At 53.2% G+C, this 15,901-nt stretch overlaps 1 protein-coding gene across 1 annotated transcript in view; it reads left to right on the top strand.

Annotated features, from left to right (window-relative positions):
• Positions 1 to 12,305, top strand: part of ADARB2 (adenosine deaminase RNA specific B2 (inactive)) — a 365,767-nt gene extending 353,462 nt beyond the window's left edge. Inside the window, exons 8-10 of the mRNA XM_007445656.1 lie at positions 7,632 to 7,813; positions 10,849 to 11,027; positions 12,129 to 12,305. Of these exons, the coding sequence (XP_007445718.1) occupies positions 7,632 to 7,813; positions 10,849 to 11,027; positions 12,129 to 12,305 (538 nt within the window). The remainder of the gene's footprint in view (positions 1 to 7,631; positions 7,814 to 10,848; positions 11,028 to 12,128) is intronic.
• Positions 12,306 to 15,901: the final 3,596 nt, after the last annotated feature.

Consider the following 15,901-nt stretch of genomic DNA (forward strand, 5'->3'; position numbering starts at 1 on the left):
CCCCCGCCTGACTGCAATACAGCAAAGCACTGATTTCTGCATCAAAAAGAACTGCCTGTAGTCGTCAACTAGCTCATCTTTCAGAAGGAAACGTACCCTCCTTTGTAATGTTTTCATCTATTCAACAAGTGGGAGAAGCAGCAGTTTCCACCTTAAGGGAAATTCTCTTGCTCTCCCAGGATTGCGTTGGGTCTCTAAATTAATTCTGACTCCCTAGAAAATGAAGTGAATGAATGATACAGAAGTTAAGTTTCACTGTCTCTAGGATCTTAAATGTCAATTGACAGAGAATTAAACTCGCTACAAAGCCGGGGTGATGTGGGACGTCAACAGTCCTGATGCTGAAAGTGCGGCATCTCTGCACCGGTGCCAAATCAAATCTCAGAGACAGACTTTTAGCGGAAGTAGAAAAGGACAGCTTTATTGCTTTGCCAGGCAAAGAGGGACACAGCAGGCTCCTGCTTTGAAAAACTGTGTGTCCCCACCCGGGAGGATTTGATGAGGGGTTTATAACAAGCCTTCAAGGTGGGGCTGCTGATGAGATCAGGCCATGTGCAGGGTCTTAGGGAGTCGGGTTTCCTAACCTTGATGGGCTTCTCTGGCCCCTTTAATCTCACCTCAGGTGGTTTCTTGGCTACTCCTTTCTTGATTAGCAACTGTTCGAATTGCCCATTGGCACCCAGGGAAGGTCACGGAGGCTGCAGTCTGTTCCCTAGAAACAAGAAATGGGGGACAGAAAGGCTTTCGTGCCCAGGAGCCCATAGGCCCCCTGGTTTCATTCCCACCAGTGATGCTCTGTTTACCAAAGTCTACTTAGAAAGCACAGTCCACGTCACGTCCCTGGGCTGAGGAGGGTTCTAACTGCTTTTGAGGGGGGACATGCTGGGGACATTGTGATGCCCGTGGCTCTGGGCAGGCGGGGGGCCGCCCCACATTCATCCAGTAGTTGATGCAGCTCACAGGTAGCCCTGCCAGTCACCTGTCTAGTCCCCAAATCTGGTGGCCAGGTGAGTGGTGCCCGGATGGTGCGGAACACAATGGGGCAGAAGGGGCCTGGGGGGCATGGCACCAGATCCCCTCCCCCGACTCAGTCCCCTGGGAGCCCAGCCCACCTTCCCAGGACCTTCCTCGGGTGTTCCCTGAACATTCCCCTCACTCTCCTCTGTCTCTGTCTCTCTCTCTGTCTCTGTCTCTCTGTCTCCCCTGCCCCACCTTCCTCCCTGAACAAGCCCACCATCTCTGCCTCTCTCCCTGCAACCCCCGTGATGCCCTCCCCCTCCTCGGCCTCCCCTCCCCCTGCACCCCACGTCCTGCACTGGAATCCTATTCACCCCCACCATCTGCTTCTGCCTCTAAGGTCTAACCCTCAGGGGATCGCTGGTGCCACCGTGAGGGGTGCGTGTGCAGGTTAGGGTCCCGTCTCTGCAGGTGGGCACCCATCCATCGCCCAACGGGAGGCGGGAGCAGAGACGTCCAGCTCTGCAGGGGGCCGAGCGAGGCTGGACTGGAGCAGAGATGGGGCAGGCGTGGGGTTTCCTTCGTGATGACGGCCGTGCTCAGAAACGCGGAGTCGGGGCGAGGCTTTCGTGGACGGGGCAGTGGAGGGGTGGCCCCCGACCATGTTGGACAGTGGGCAGGACTCACACAGGCTGAGCGGCTGGGTCAGACCTGGCTCAGGACCCAAGCATGTGGAAGGGGTCGACCCTATGGACGGAAGCTCTGTGCAACGTTCCCACGAGTCCAGTGGTCAGGGTGGCCTCCCAGGGAAAAGGGCTGCGTTATGTGAATGTCATCATCATCAAACTCACTCCAAAGATCGTGGGAACCAGGCCCAGGCTGCCCCCCTCCCTAAACCGGGTGCACAGCCAACAGAGTCTGCAAGCGCATGCAGGTCCCAGGCTCCTGGGGGTACATCATGTGGAAGCACACCTGGGGCGTCACCGGGAGGATGGAGAGTCTGATGGACCAGCACCAAAGCCAGGATGCCCAGCACCACAGACTGGATGTGGGCAGAACACCCCGGCCGCAGAGAGAGCTTTCTCCCCCTTCCATGGAAAAAAACACCCGAGGCTAGAAGTGGGGATACACCAGCTACATTTTTTCCCTTTAAAAATAATTTTGATGCTGACATAGCAGAAAATGAAATCTAATTTCTTCTCTTTGGAACAGAGTCGTTGGAATTCCCAGGAAAATTCTTGGGCCATGAAAGTCTTTTGAAAGTGAGATTTTGGGCCGAAAAGGAATTTTAGTTAAAGCCCTGGAGCAAAATACTATCTTGCAGATAAAAGCTGGTTCCAATGCTCAAGGGATAGTGGATACCTCTCCGTTGGGTGAATGGCTTCCATCCAAAACAGAGCCAAACCTGAGACTCTGTGGCCACAAGATCCTAAATGCACCTAAGGCTACATGTTCTCATGCCTCCAGTTAAAGGGAAAGTGTGATGGGACCATCTAGTCACACCGACTGGTGGAAACAGCCCACAGGGAGCGGCATCACACATCTGAAGTTCCCCTCACCCCCCATTAAAACATAAAAGACAGTAAGAAACATTAGGAGACTTGAAAAGTAAAAAAGACGACCAGCCAGTATACCAGCCGTCACCGAAGAAAACAGCAGGCACCTTGACTATAAAGGCCTTAACCTTTTTCCTAAACACAGGCTTTTTCCTGTCATCAGGATTTTGCTGCTTCGGGCAGTTTGCTTACAGTCCATCACTGAACACTGTGATCCTGGCTCCTTTCAAAGTCACGGGCATTGAATCCACGTGCAAGGCTGTGGGCACCTCCCTGCTGCTGGATCCCTGGGTGCTCACAAGTGGTTGCTCCGTGCACCATGTTTCCAGAAATATCTCTGTGCCGAAGCGTTTTTCCAAATCTCTGAGTACAGACTTAGGACATACTCCCCAGAGTGGGGTTACGGAGCCCAGGGTATGGGGTAAACAGAAGCAGTGGGATCTCCTAATGCCCCATAGCAGGTGGCATGGGCCCAACGGTGGCCCCAAAAGATGTCCTTGTCCCCAGACCCTAAACCCGTGAGTGTGGCCTTTCCAGACAGGATTAAGCCAAGGACGGTGAGAGAAGGTGGCCTCTAAATGCAGCTAGTGTATCCTCGTGAGTGAGGCCTTGGGGACCTGGGGACAGACGCCCAGAGCAGGTGCACAGGGGAGGCCACAGAGACAGAGGCGGGGCCCCAAAGGGACGCGCCCACAAGCCTCTGAGCGCCAGGTGAGCGAGGCCTGGGGGTGGGGTCTCCCCGGTGCCCCCGGGCTGCCACACCTTCACCTAAGACCTCTGCCTCCAGGACCATGAGTAAATTTCCGATGTTTTAAGCCCTTCCCCACCCACCTCACCCCCTGCCCCGGGAAACCAATATAACCAGGTAGGAGACACCACTCACTTGGCTCAACATGTGGTCTTTGCAAAATTACAGAACCAAAGTCATAGTGAAATCTATTCCTAAAATGCCACTGCTCATGCCAGGCTGGTGCAGACCCAGGGAAACTGCAGAATGTGGGTTGTTTCACCAGGTCCAGGAAACTCGACCTTCAACCCACGAGTTAAGGTTGGAGGCGCAACAAAGGGTTGGATTTTCCTGCAGCTCAGAGATAAAACAGACCAAGCCCTGCGCCTCTGTGAGCCCAGGACAGATGACAAGTGTCACCGTGAGGCCCATGGTCCCATGGACGTGGCCTGGCTTTCTGGACGTAAGAAGCCAATCTGAACAGTCACTAACAGGAAACACCGGCCACCTGAAAGGACAGGCGAACCAGGGAGGGGTTTTTGCTCTAAGAATCGAGAGGCAAGTAGCGTATAAAAATATAAATCTTCTGGAACTAATGTTCCTTTAGATATGGTTTCTAATTTTAAGCACCAGAGCTTGATTATCGATTGCAATGTCTCTTTAAATGAACAGATTAAAACTTTCTCCATAAAAATGAACTGTAAAGAATTACGGATGCTCTCTGGGAACCGAGGCCCCATCTGACTCCCCGCACTGAGATCTCAGGCTGCAAGAGTCCCCCCCTCTGAGGGTGGGGACCTGGCTCCGTGCCCAGCCCACCTGGCAGCCGGATGGTGTTACCTACAGCTCTGCTGAAATCAGGAGGGAATGTGTTCATGCTTCCAATCTCCAAATATGGGTCATTTTAAAACCACTGCTTTTACTGAACGCCCAGCCCCAAATGTTCCCAGCTTGGTGTAATAACCACTGCTCTTCCTTTACAGAAGACTGTGGTCACCTTACTGCAGCCTTTAGGGGAAACTTCACCCCACCTCCAGTGGTGAAGATACAACCGTGTATCTCAGATTGGGACTCAAACCTCACCAAAACCCACAGTCTTTTAACTGAGATCTCACACCTGGTTTCAGGATTTAATGAAGCTCAGGTTCTTGAAGTCTCATCACAGAAAGCATTCAGTGATAGACAAAGTGATAGGTAACAAGTGGATTTATTTAGAGAGAAACACACTCCACAGAGTGTGGGCCACCTCAGAAGGTAAGAAAGGCACCAGGGTACGGGGTTGTCAGTTTTTACAGGGGTGGGTAATTTCATAGGCTAATGAGTGGGAGGAGTATTCCAGCTATTTTGGGGAAGGGGTGGGGATTTCCCAAAATTGGGCCACCACCCACTTTTTGACCTTTATGGTCTGGCCTTGGAACTGTCCTGGCGCCTGTGGGTGTGTCATTTAGCTTGCTGATGTGTTACAGTGAGCATATACTGAGGCTCAAGGTCTAGTGGAAGTCAACTTGTCTGCCATCTTGGACCCATTTGGTTCTAATCAGTTTATGTCATGTCCTTGGGCTACGTCATCCTTTTAAAAGTTGTGCCCTGCCCCTCTCCCTCCTGTTTCAAAGGTAGCGAGTAATAAACTCAGGAATATTTGTCCAACATAATCGTGGTAGCAGTGATGACGCTCCCGCATCTGCCGCCTCTGCTACTCCTGCAACAATGCTGAGACAGGGACACAGATCTGAGGCAGCAGCCATCCCCTGTCCAGCCCCCAGGACACTGCAAAGGGCTGAGAAGCTGCAAAACAAACTAGAAATTAGGTGACCAGGAGACATCATGAACATTGAGGGAAAGCAGAAGAGGGGCTAAGTGACAACAAAAGACACGGAGGTCACCTGGACCTGGTAGACTGACTCCCAAGTCCATGTTGCCTGCTTTGGGCATCACCCGGCTCACAATGGAACTGCCTGGCACACTGGCAACGCTGATGCCCGCTGCACCCAGACCAGTTCCATCCCGGCCTTGGGGGTCCTAGCAGCAGGAGGCTCCCAAAGGCCCCCGGATGAGCCCAGGGCACATGGCGTTGTACTCACAGCTGTGCCTCAGCCTGAGTCACCCAGCTGCACCGTGACCTTTCCCGGTGGGTGTGACTGTGCCTCCAGGTCACAGGCAAACCTACCCACGGACAAGGAAGGAAGTGAAGTAAGGATGGATTTGGTGATGTTCAGACCTCACTGTCATTTTGGACCCACACCTCCTCCCGGCGGCCGTGCCTCGGGGGTGAAAACGGCAGGCAGGGACCCCGACCACCCACAGTCCCTGCACCCGTGCCCGCGGTTCTCGGTCTCACGCCCCGGGCACACGGGCCGGCAGGTCTTGGGTGGGGCCTATCCTGGGACAGTCCCCGTCAGTCCTCGAGGTACAGAGATTGTCTCTCAGTTAAGGAAAACAGCCTTTTTCCAAGATCTCTCCCTCACTTATCTTTGGTATTTCAGTGATTGACAAACAGACAAAAATATATTTATTTAGGGATTATCTATATTGAAAACTAGACCTGGGACTTTTTTCTCTGTCAACACTGCAGTCATGTCAGCTGTTTGAATAAAAGGAGAGGCACTTTTCCATTCAGTCCAGAATGCTGAAAACTCTCCAGTTTGTATTCAGGGCGACATTGGGTTTTATCGATGGTGTTGGCTGAATAAGTTAAACTCCTACAGCCAGGCAAGGAGAAGGCTGATTGCCTCTTTATTGTAAAGGTTATTAGGAGGAGACCAGATATAGAATTTGTTTGTCTTTAGACTTCCCTGCAGAGTCAGAGCCATTCAGATACGTTCCAGAAGTTTTGCTCAAAGCCAGTCCATGGACAGCCTGAAGCACAGGGATGTCCCCTCTGGAATACTCATCTCATCGTTGGAAAAAGGGCTTTGTTATCGGTGGGGAATGTCCATTCCCCTGCTTCTCATGCCTCCAGAAATGTGCTCCCCTTCAACACTTTTGGACACTTACTCTTTGGGAAAATCACACACTAGATCCCAAGGGCAATTCTCCACTCCTTTCTGAGAGACAGGATGTGACTTACAGAAATGACCACAATTATTTTTTAAGTGAAGTTATGCAAATCTGATAGACTAAAGTAAACGTTTCATAAAACCAATGACTGTTTAAATTGTAGGACTAAACTGTTTGTATATAAATATTACCTTTTATATTCCACTTGAGTTTTATGTGGGTGAGCACATTACTTTAATGACCCACACTTAACGGAGGAGGAGCCGTTCCTCAATCCTCGCCAGCCAGATGGCTGCCTCTTCTTGCATGAGATTAGAAGATGTTTCTCACTCACCTCAATGCTTCTGAGGCAAATTAATATCGCCAGCTAAATTGCTTGTGTTTTTGGAATAAAATTTAAAGAGAATTTTTTAAGGCAATTGGTGTCACAGGTTCTCGGAGCAGACTGCTCTCTAGGTAGGCCTGCTGGTTTGAGCACTCGGTAATTAATGGAAAGAATTCTGTGTTAATTGACTGCTTCGGGAAAGGGAAATAGAATGACTCCTTATTAATCATGAAAGGAAATGTACGGCATGGAGGCACCACATTAATTGCTCTAACCGTGGAGAAATGTTAATTAATGAAAAGAATAATGATGTAAGAAATTAACTGCATAATGCTTGTGCTGATGGAGGCTGGATTTTAAGCATGTTATTTAGAGTGGAAACCACAAAATGTTGCCTTAAATAACAGATACACGGAAAGTTGTTCCACCCAAATTTACGAGGAAATGTCTGACAAGGCTCCTGTCACCTTTGCTGGCAGAAGCAAACACTCACCCAGAGCCTCATTTATGTCAAGGACCACGACCTCGTCCTCTGATCAGGGCTCCTGAAGTCAAATCACCCCCACAGCCAAACGAGGTCGTTCATGTCACCACAGTAGGTCCCGCCCACTGATGAGTTTGACAAAGGGGTGGGGAGGGAGAGTATTTTCCCCTAAACTGCAGTCAATTCAATTTCTGATATTTCCCAGCGAACATAAAGAAATATTCCGATTCACTTTGGAGACAGAGGTCTTTTTTTAAATCTGATTTTAAGTCCCTGAGAGAATATGTAGCTTCCCCTTCACCCGACAACTTGTTTTCCAGGAAAAGGATCCACGTTTATTCACGCGCAGACCCACCGACATCTGTCCCCCCGACGGCAGAGAGGGGCTCGGGGTCACCAGGGGTCACGAGGCCAAAGCCATGCCCAGTCCAGTGTGCTGCGATTCCCAGGCCAGCTCCCACCCCCCACCGCCAGCTGCACGATGGGGACAGTGACGCCTCGGGGACAACGGGGCAGAAAGGGCCCCCGTCTTCCCCCAGGTGAGGCCAGTGAGCCAGGGCGCTGACGCCCCTCTCCCCCCCCCAGGTGGAACGTGCTGGGGCTGCAGGGTGCACTGCTCTGCCACTTCATCGAGCCTGTGTACCTGCACAGCATCGTGGTGGGGAGCCTGCACCACACCGGCCACCTCTCCCGGGTCATGAGCCACAGGACCGAGGACATCGGCCAGCTGCCCGCCTCGTACCGGCACAACCGGCCCCTCCTCAGCGGTAAGAACAGGTCCTCAAACGCACACACCCCTCCGTCCACAGGCCCCGAGGCCCCCAGGGCAGGCTCTCCCAGTCTGGCCCGTGGCCATTTAAGACTCAGCGAGCAGAACTGCAGAGATCGGATACTTGAAAGGTCAGCGGGGTGCGGAGCATCTCCGGACGACGTTCCAGAGTGAAGGTGTAACAGGATGAGCCCCTCAGACATCACAGTGTCACTTTCAGGGCAGTGTCTGCGGTGCACGGCGAAATCCAGGCAATAAACACACGTGTCCAACAGGGCAGGGGGGACCCAGTGCCATAAGTCACCCCCACCTGATCCAGGAGCAAATTCCTGAATGTTCCCCCAGCACCAAACCTGGGAGGGGGATGCCGCCCCCAGGCCGCCGGGGTCAGCCTGGGGTCGTGAGGACCAGAAGTCACACAGCCGTGAACCCCTCTGGCTGCAGCTGACCTCTCAGCTCAGCGGGAGGGGGCATTGGGGAGGTAGCCCCACCAGCTGTGACCCCCGTAATTAACCCGGTAATCCACCGCGGCTCCCTCCTGGGCGGTGCCTTGTCTCTGAAGGGGCTGCAAGCTGTGATCTGCGGTGGGGGGCCCTGGGGGGTGGGCACGTGTAGACCCACAGCAATTGGCCCGTCCGGGGCTTAGACCAGCTCCCCCGAAAGAGGAGAGAGAAGATCAAAGAGCCAGTCAAGGGTTGTGGTAAAGAGTCAGGCCTAAGAGTTACTCCCAGGACCCTGAGATTGTTCTCAGTTAGAAAACCAGGGGCAACGATGGTGCCCACGGGGTGGCGGTAACTCGCGGGGACAGCTCTCAGCCAGGCCAGCCCCCAAGAGAACACATGTCCCCACTCCCTCAACCCTCCCACGAGAGTCACCAGCCAAGGGCAGCATCACGGACCCCAAAGCTCAGACAGGGCGGAAGAGGATGCTCCCAGTGGGGCTGGGACCGCCCAGGGCTCAGTGGCTATGCCCCAGGTTTTTTTACACACCAGAACGTGTTCCTAAAATCTAAGACCCTCTGCCAAATCCGGGGACCACGGCAGATTCCAGGGGCTTCCAGCATCCAGGGAGGGGACTCGGCAAACTACAGCGAGGCCATGGGAGCAGGTGTCGTGTGCCCATCCAGGACCACAGCCCCACCTTCCCTCCCCGTGACTCGGGCCGACCTGTCACGGCGGGGGTTCCCTCACCCCCGTCCTCACCATGAATGGTGCCTTCAGATCTGACCCAAAGCTGTGCCCATGGCTGTGGCGCCCTACGGCCTGAGCCCAGCAGGTGATGGCCACGTACAGCCTGTGGGTGGTTCTCCTGGGGGGGGTGGGTGCCCAGAGAGGCCTGATCTGCACGGTGCAGCTACTCACCCTCCACGAGTCCCCCGCAGAGAACGGCTCCACCATTCAGGGAAGGGACCTAACTAAACCCAGCAGCCACCCCCGTCAACGTCAAGATGAGGCACACACCCTGTCACACCAACCACAACAGCTGCTGTTACCTCCATTTATAAATGTAGAAATAGACTCACAGGAATTTAAGTGTGAAGATGCTCTATTTATCAACATGGAGCAAGGATTTGAACCCCGTTTAACCAGGAGGCCAAGTCCTCCCGACACACCCACTGTGACCCATGGCAACGGCACAATTTCTTAACCACACAAGAATTAACAACACAAACAAGACCAGCTGAAGAGGTGGCAACATCCACCTCGTAGGAGCTGGGGATGGGAGCCTGAGACCCACGCCCGTCTCCAAGGGGCTCAGTCCTGACTCACCATCGTCAGGTGAGGGATGGGAAGGCTTGCCTCAAATTCAACGTCTATGAAACCAGAGTCATTTTCTAAGCAGTCAATAATTTCAATAATTCTGATAAAATATCACTTTGGGCCTGTTTCAATGTCTTTCTTACACTTTCCCTTTTCTTCTTTCTCCTGTTCTTTCTTAAAATGTTGAAGATTAATGACTTCCTGTGGTTGAGCAGCAGAAACAGCTCTGCAGTGGCCCCCAAAGACCTAGAATTCCTGGTGTGGAGCTAAAAGCAAATGTTCAGTTCTTGGGTGTCTAAGTTAAATTTAATTTCCATCTATGTTGATGAATCAGGTGACAACTTTTCCATGTGTCCAGCTCCTTGGGTTGCCACTTGCTTCCCAGCACCAGGCTCTGCTTCCCCATGAGATGCTGCCGGGGCCCCTGGGCCCACCCACCCAGGGCCCTGAGAGGCCCCATGCAGCCGTCCAGTCCGTCCACTGTGGGACAGGAGGCTGGGAAAGGGCAGAGTGTGGATATGGGAGCAGCTGCTCAGGGGGCTGAATCCAGGGAAGGGGTCAGGAGGGGGGGTGGGGGCGGGCAGGGGGGCTCCCAGGCTGAACATCCTGCAGCACTGTGGCCGTGAACACACATGAGACCAAGGTCCTTCTCTACGTGACCTCAGTGGGAGCCGGGGTTGGGGGTGGAGCCAGCCCATCAGCTGCATGGGGAGTCGGGGGCATGGAGGGCATGTGGCCGAGGCCCCAGGATCAGTGCCCCTCCTCCCAGGCCACCATCCTGCATGGTTTAGCATCCTCGGCAGCCCCAGGACTCAGAAATACCCACTCCTGGTTTAACGCTCTGCGGTCCTGAAATTCAAACCAGGGCCCAGTTTCCAGTCCCCTCTGGGCTCCAGTCACCTTGCCGGGTCGGCGCCTTGCACCCTCAGAGCTCGCTTGTTTTCACTCCGTTTCGTATCTTGTCAGCCAGACTGTGACCCTGGCGTCTGCCCTGTGGGGAGTGGGCAGGCAGCAGATGCCCCGTAAACGCACGCTCTCAGCTGGCCTTTATGTGGCCCCATCTGTTCACCAGTCCACGTGACAAACATCCAGAGAAAGGGGGAAACGTGGGCAGAGTGTTATTACAGGACAGCCTTGCATTTAAAATCCTTGGAATCCAAGGCCCGGTGATGGCGCTCGGGCCAGCCGTCCACCCCGTCCCACCAGCATGGGAGCCGTTTCCCGCCCGCCCGGCCAGCAGCGCTCACGCCTGGCGCCCCGTCTCTCCCGGCAGGAGTGAGTCAGGCTGAGGCGCGGCAGCCTGGGAAGTCGCCCCACTTCAGCGTGAACTGGGTGGTGGGCACGGCGGACATGGAGGTCATCGACGCCACCACCGGGAAGCGGAGCTGCGGCCGCTCGTCCAGGCTCTGCAAGCACAGGCTCTCGGCCCGGTGGGCGCGGCTCTACGGCAAGGTCAGTGGGGCTGGACACGGGCGAGGCCCAGGGAGCGGCCGCTTGGGCAGAGCCAGGGTGACACGGGACACGTAAACCAGCCCCCGTGTCCCTGCCCGCCCCCCACCAACCCCAGGTGTGGCCCCTCTGAGTGGGGCCCCCGACCCACAGCAGGGTCTCATGCTGTGGCCCCAGAAATAGGTGGAAAGGGGCTCACTGGTGAACAGCTGTGGCCAGTGCAGCCCGTGAGAAAGTCCATAGAAACTTCGGAGTCCATGTCATTCCAGTTCAGACAGAAGGAAATGGATGCCCAGAAAAGTTAGGTGTTCCCCCAATTACACGGCAGTGAGTGTCAGGGACGGACTGGCTGGCCAGTAGCAGGTGCCGCCCCCCGCCGACCACTTCCCCCGCTCACCGCACCCCCGACCCTGGTGCACGGGTGGTGAAGCCAGGCCGGGTCCTGCCCCGCTGGACACAGGGGCCAGTCCCGGTCCTCCCGGTGGGCTAGCAGGCGACTCCGCTTGGGACGCTGCCTTCATTCCCACAGCCTCCTCAGCCTCACCACCCACGCCGATTTGAGCCCCTAATCCTCCTCGAAAAAGAAAAAAATTATGCACAGCTTGTGTTGTTAATAGCAGACAAGTTCTGTGTTTATTTTTTTCATTAATCATTCACACTTCTTGCGAAGCAAAGCCTCCCTAATTTCTACTGTTACTCTCTTTCTTTTTTTGGAATTTTATATGAAATTTTATTTATCAATAGATCAAATTAGAGAGAATAGATATTTTTCTTTGTTACTGAGGCAAAATTGACATATGAACAATGTATATATTTAATGTGCACAACTGGATATTTTGATACGTTGTGAAATGACCCCAGAATTGCACTAATTGACTCATGCAGCCCCTCCCATCATCCGTGTGGTGAGAGGACTTAACCTGAGATCCACCCTCTTGGCAAACTCCAAGTCCACGTGATGATCTCGCTGCTTTTCTGTTTAAAGAAAGAGAGAAGGAAAAGTGACCAGCAGGCCAGTGCCTGCTTGCCAGGCTTGAGCGGTCCTGCTGGTCGGGGCCCGTTCCCAGCGAGGGCTTACCCGTCCTCTCTCGTTCTGTCCCACAGCTGAGCACACGGATCCCAAGCCACGGAGACACGCCGTCCATGTACTGTGAGGCCAAGCTGGGGGCACGCACCTACCAGGCTGTCAAACAGCAGCTGTTCAGAGCATTCCAGAAGGCCGGCCTGGGCACCTGGGTGAGGAAGCCGCCGGAGCAAGACCAGTTCCTCCTAATGCTATGAGGCCCCGGGCCGGCCCTGCACAGCGGGCAAAGCCGTGTGTGGGTGTGGCGTGCCCTGACGGTGCTGATCTGTGCTGTGCATTCGTTTTCCTTTGGTGTTCAGAAACACACGCGTGTCTGAAGCTCAGATGAGCAACTAGCCTTGCGTTAGGGACATGCTGCTTCTCCGACGGCTGCTCCCAAGGTGCCAGGACCGAGATCGCCCACCACACCTGCCTACGCACAAACAGCTCTCCCTCCTCCTTGTGTCCAAGGGAATTTCCATTTGGGCCAGAGGGTCTGAGTGGATGCCTTGAAAAGCAGTGCCGAGGCTTGGCCGGTGAGAACCAACCAGGCCCATCCCCGATGCTTCCCTCCCCGCCACGCACCTCCTGAGCGAGGGGTTCCCACGAGCACAGCGTGTGTGAGACTTCAGGATAAGCCACAATTGAAGAGAAAAGCCATGGGCTCCTCCCCAAAGAAGCCAGTAAGGATGAGCTATCATGTTCATTACTATTTAAGTTTTTCACTCCACCTCCTTTCAAAACGATTTGAGACACATGATATTAAAGAACCCCTAAAAGAGGAACAGAGAGTGAGACCATTCTTGCAGAGAGCAAAGGAACAGTTTCCAAAGCACCCGGGGGCCAAAATTTAGGACATGAAGAAACCACCGCTACACACCCTGGTGACGAGGGTCCCAGATGCACAGCCCCAGGCCCCACGTCCATGGCTTGACGCAGCTGCTTCCCTGGCAGATGATGACCCGACCACATGGACAAGGTCTGAGCTGATAGGGTCCCCCCGAGGGAATCAATCAGGAAACCAAGTCCCAGACCAAGTCCTGCCTTTTTAACTGAGTTTTATCAGAAAGCAAGCACAGAAACTCACAGAACTGTCCCCTTAGGCCTGAGGGGCCTCCAGCTCTCTCATCTCGGTTCTCTGATCTCCATCCTGAACAATAAAAAATTCACTTAAAGCAGCTGCAAAAGTGCAAGAGGCAGAATTCTGCCCCCTTTAGGTTCCCCCGAGCACATGGGGCATCCAGGGTTGAGTGAGGGGCGGGGTCCTGACCCCCTGTCCACGCAGGAGGGTGGCACCCCCGTGACATCTCGAGTCCATCATATGCCTTGAATTGTTTCACCGCCGAGGACTCATTTCTGGCTCCATCATGCTGGTTAACCAGCCTCTCGTTCCTCCATCTAAAAGATGCGCATCTGAGATTCATCGTCCAGAATATAAATAGCAAAGCTCTGTAGCAGCCTGGGCACCTCACTTAACCCAAGAAAGGCAAGTGCAGCATCACAAAGATCTCATAACAGGGCAAAAGCAAAACAAAGTGAGTTGTAGGAATTGTCACAAGAGAACAAGAAGTAGAGATACTAAGTATGGAGAGAGAAACTTTTCCTGGGATTTAATATAAAGTCAAACTTACTCAAGTTCTTTTATAAGAGAAAATGGGCCGGGTATTTGACAACTTCTCCAGCATAAAGTTTCAAGAGAGATGAAAATGGTTTTGCAAATAGATGACTTGTATTAATCTTTCATACAAATTGAGGAAATAAAATCTTAATTCAGTACAAAAGCTAGGATCAAAAGGCCAGTTTATGTTAGTTTCTGATTATTTGACGTGCCATCAGAACAAAGCTCAGAGAACCAGAGGCCTCAGGGCTGGTTGTGACTCAGACACTCTGAGCCCCGTGTCTGCAGCCCTGATCTGAAAGCGGGAGGCACAGTCCAGTCCTGGCTGGAATCTGTGACCAAAAGCTCAGCTCACAGCACTCTGAGCTGTTGCTTGGAGACGTGGTCCATGCTTTGTATGAACGAGCTCCTACTACAGGGAGCAGACGGCAGGGAAGATGCGGGTAAGCCGACCCACAAAGGGGCACAGAGGACACTGCCCATGGGACCTGGTTCTAGGGGCTTAGAAGGCGCCCACCCACCCATGATGAGCACCCCACAGGGTTCGAGGCACTGGCTCTCCAGAACCACACAAACTTCCTCATGTATAAACATCTGCTCCTGGAGAAAGCCACCCCTAGCGCCCTGGTACCCATTAGCACCGGCGTGGGGACTTGTCTGTCGGGTCAGGAGGGCACTTCTCGGAGGGAGAGATGGATGAGAGAAGAGTCCCTAGGGCAGCAAGAAGTCCATTTCAGGGCCTGGAGCTTTGCCGCGAGTGAGTGGGAAACAGAGAGGGAGCTAGGGACGAGGGACCCCGGGCTCCGGGCACAGGCAGGTGGGGACGGGACAGGAGGGCTGGGACAGGCAGAGGCCAGAGGAGGGGGCCCCAGGCTCGAACCCGGCACCAGGGTAGCTGGAGGGCTGGGCTCAGGTCAGCCCGAAGCCCAGAGGTGCATCTCCCTTTGCTCCAGGCCCTCGGGAGCACCAGCACCACTTACGCAGGTCCACCTGCATCTTTCGATTAGAAAAATTAGGGGAATTCGAGTCCAGAGGAGCCCGCACACCTCCCCACCTGGGTCTCTGTGAGGAGAACAAACACTTGAGTCACCCTGAAATCAGGACGGAGCCATCAAAAGGGCCCCCCACCTGCCAAACCTGCCTCGACCACCATCCTGCGTCTCCGTGATTCACACTTGCCCTGTTCCGTGTTCGCATCCACCCTCCCACAATCTGCCCTCCCACTAACATCCAAATAAAGTCGGCAGCACCTCCATCTGCCTCCCAAGCCCACACCACTTCCCATCAGGGAGAAAAACATAAGCAACGTACAATTCCCAGCCTGGTCCTCCTGGCAGGACCCAGCCCTAGAGGGTCAGGAGGTCGGTGGCTCCGCTTGTCCCCTCCCAGCACGTGATCCCACAACGTGTGATAGCAAGTTACTGGATTTAGGATTATCTTTGGGTTTTGTTTTTGCTGAGCAAATGATTTGCGGGTCTATTTTGCAGATCTATAACTGTTGTTTCATTTTTGTTCCTTTCTAAGTCTGTATGTACCCATCTGGCCACTACAGTGTCTGATGTCTGCTGTTCCTCAGAAATGTTGACTTGAGTTGCTTTTCAAGGAAACACAGCTCATATTTTTCCCACATAATTTTTTTCACAGAATTCTGTTATCAATAAAGTTAAATGCTTTCTTTCTTTCTTTCTTTCTTTCTTTCTTTCTTTCTTTCTTTGGTATAGTGTTTATCACGTCTGGAGAGCCATAAATAGTAAATACACGGTGTATCAATGCCCAGAATATTTTGATGAAATCCTATTTTTAGACTAAAAATTTCAAGATGTGTCTATAGTATCTTGCTTAAAAAAATTTAAAAAGACATTTGAAACTTAAAGTAGACATTTTAATTTAGAGAAACTTCTATACCCATTTTTTAAGAAGCCATTCTAATGAAATCATCAAATTGGTCCAAAATACAATAAATAGCACTTTCTAATAAAACCAAAGGAAAGTTAAGAAAATCTCTGTTTATGTACCATGATTCGATGGCTGTGACCTCTTTTGGCAGAAGCCTCGTTAACACCCAGCAAAGCCGGGTGAACCCTGGCTGGTTTCCCTACCGCCCTCCCCATCCAGGAGCAGGGACCCACCGCCCCGCGCATGTCGAAAGGCTGTCCCAGCTGAGTCCTTGCGGGGGTCAGGGGTGGGGTGAAATAC

Source organism: Lipotes vexillifer, unplaced genomic scaffold (genome assembly GCF_000442215.2).
Source record: "Lipotes vexillifer unplaced genomic scaffold, Lipotes_vexillifer_v1.1 scaffold646, whole genome shotgun sequence".
NCBI lineage: Eukaryota > Metazoa > Chordata > Mammalia > Artiodactyla > Lipotidae > Lipotes > Lipotes vexillifer.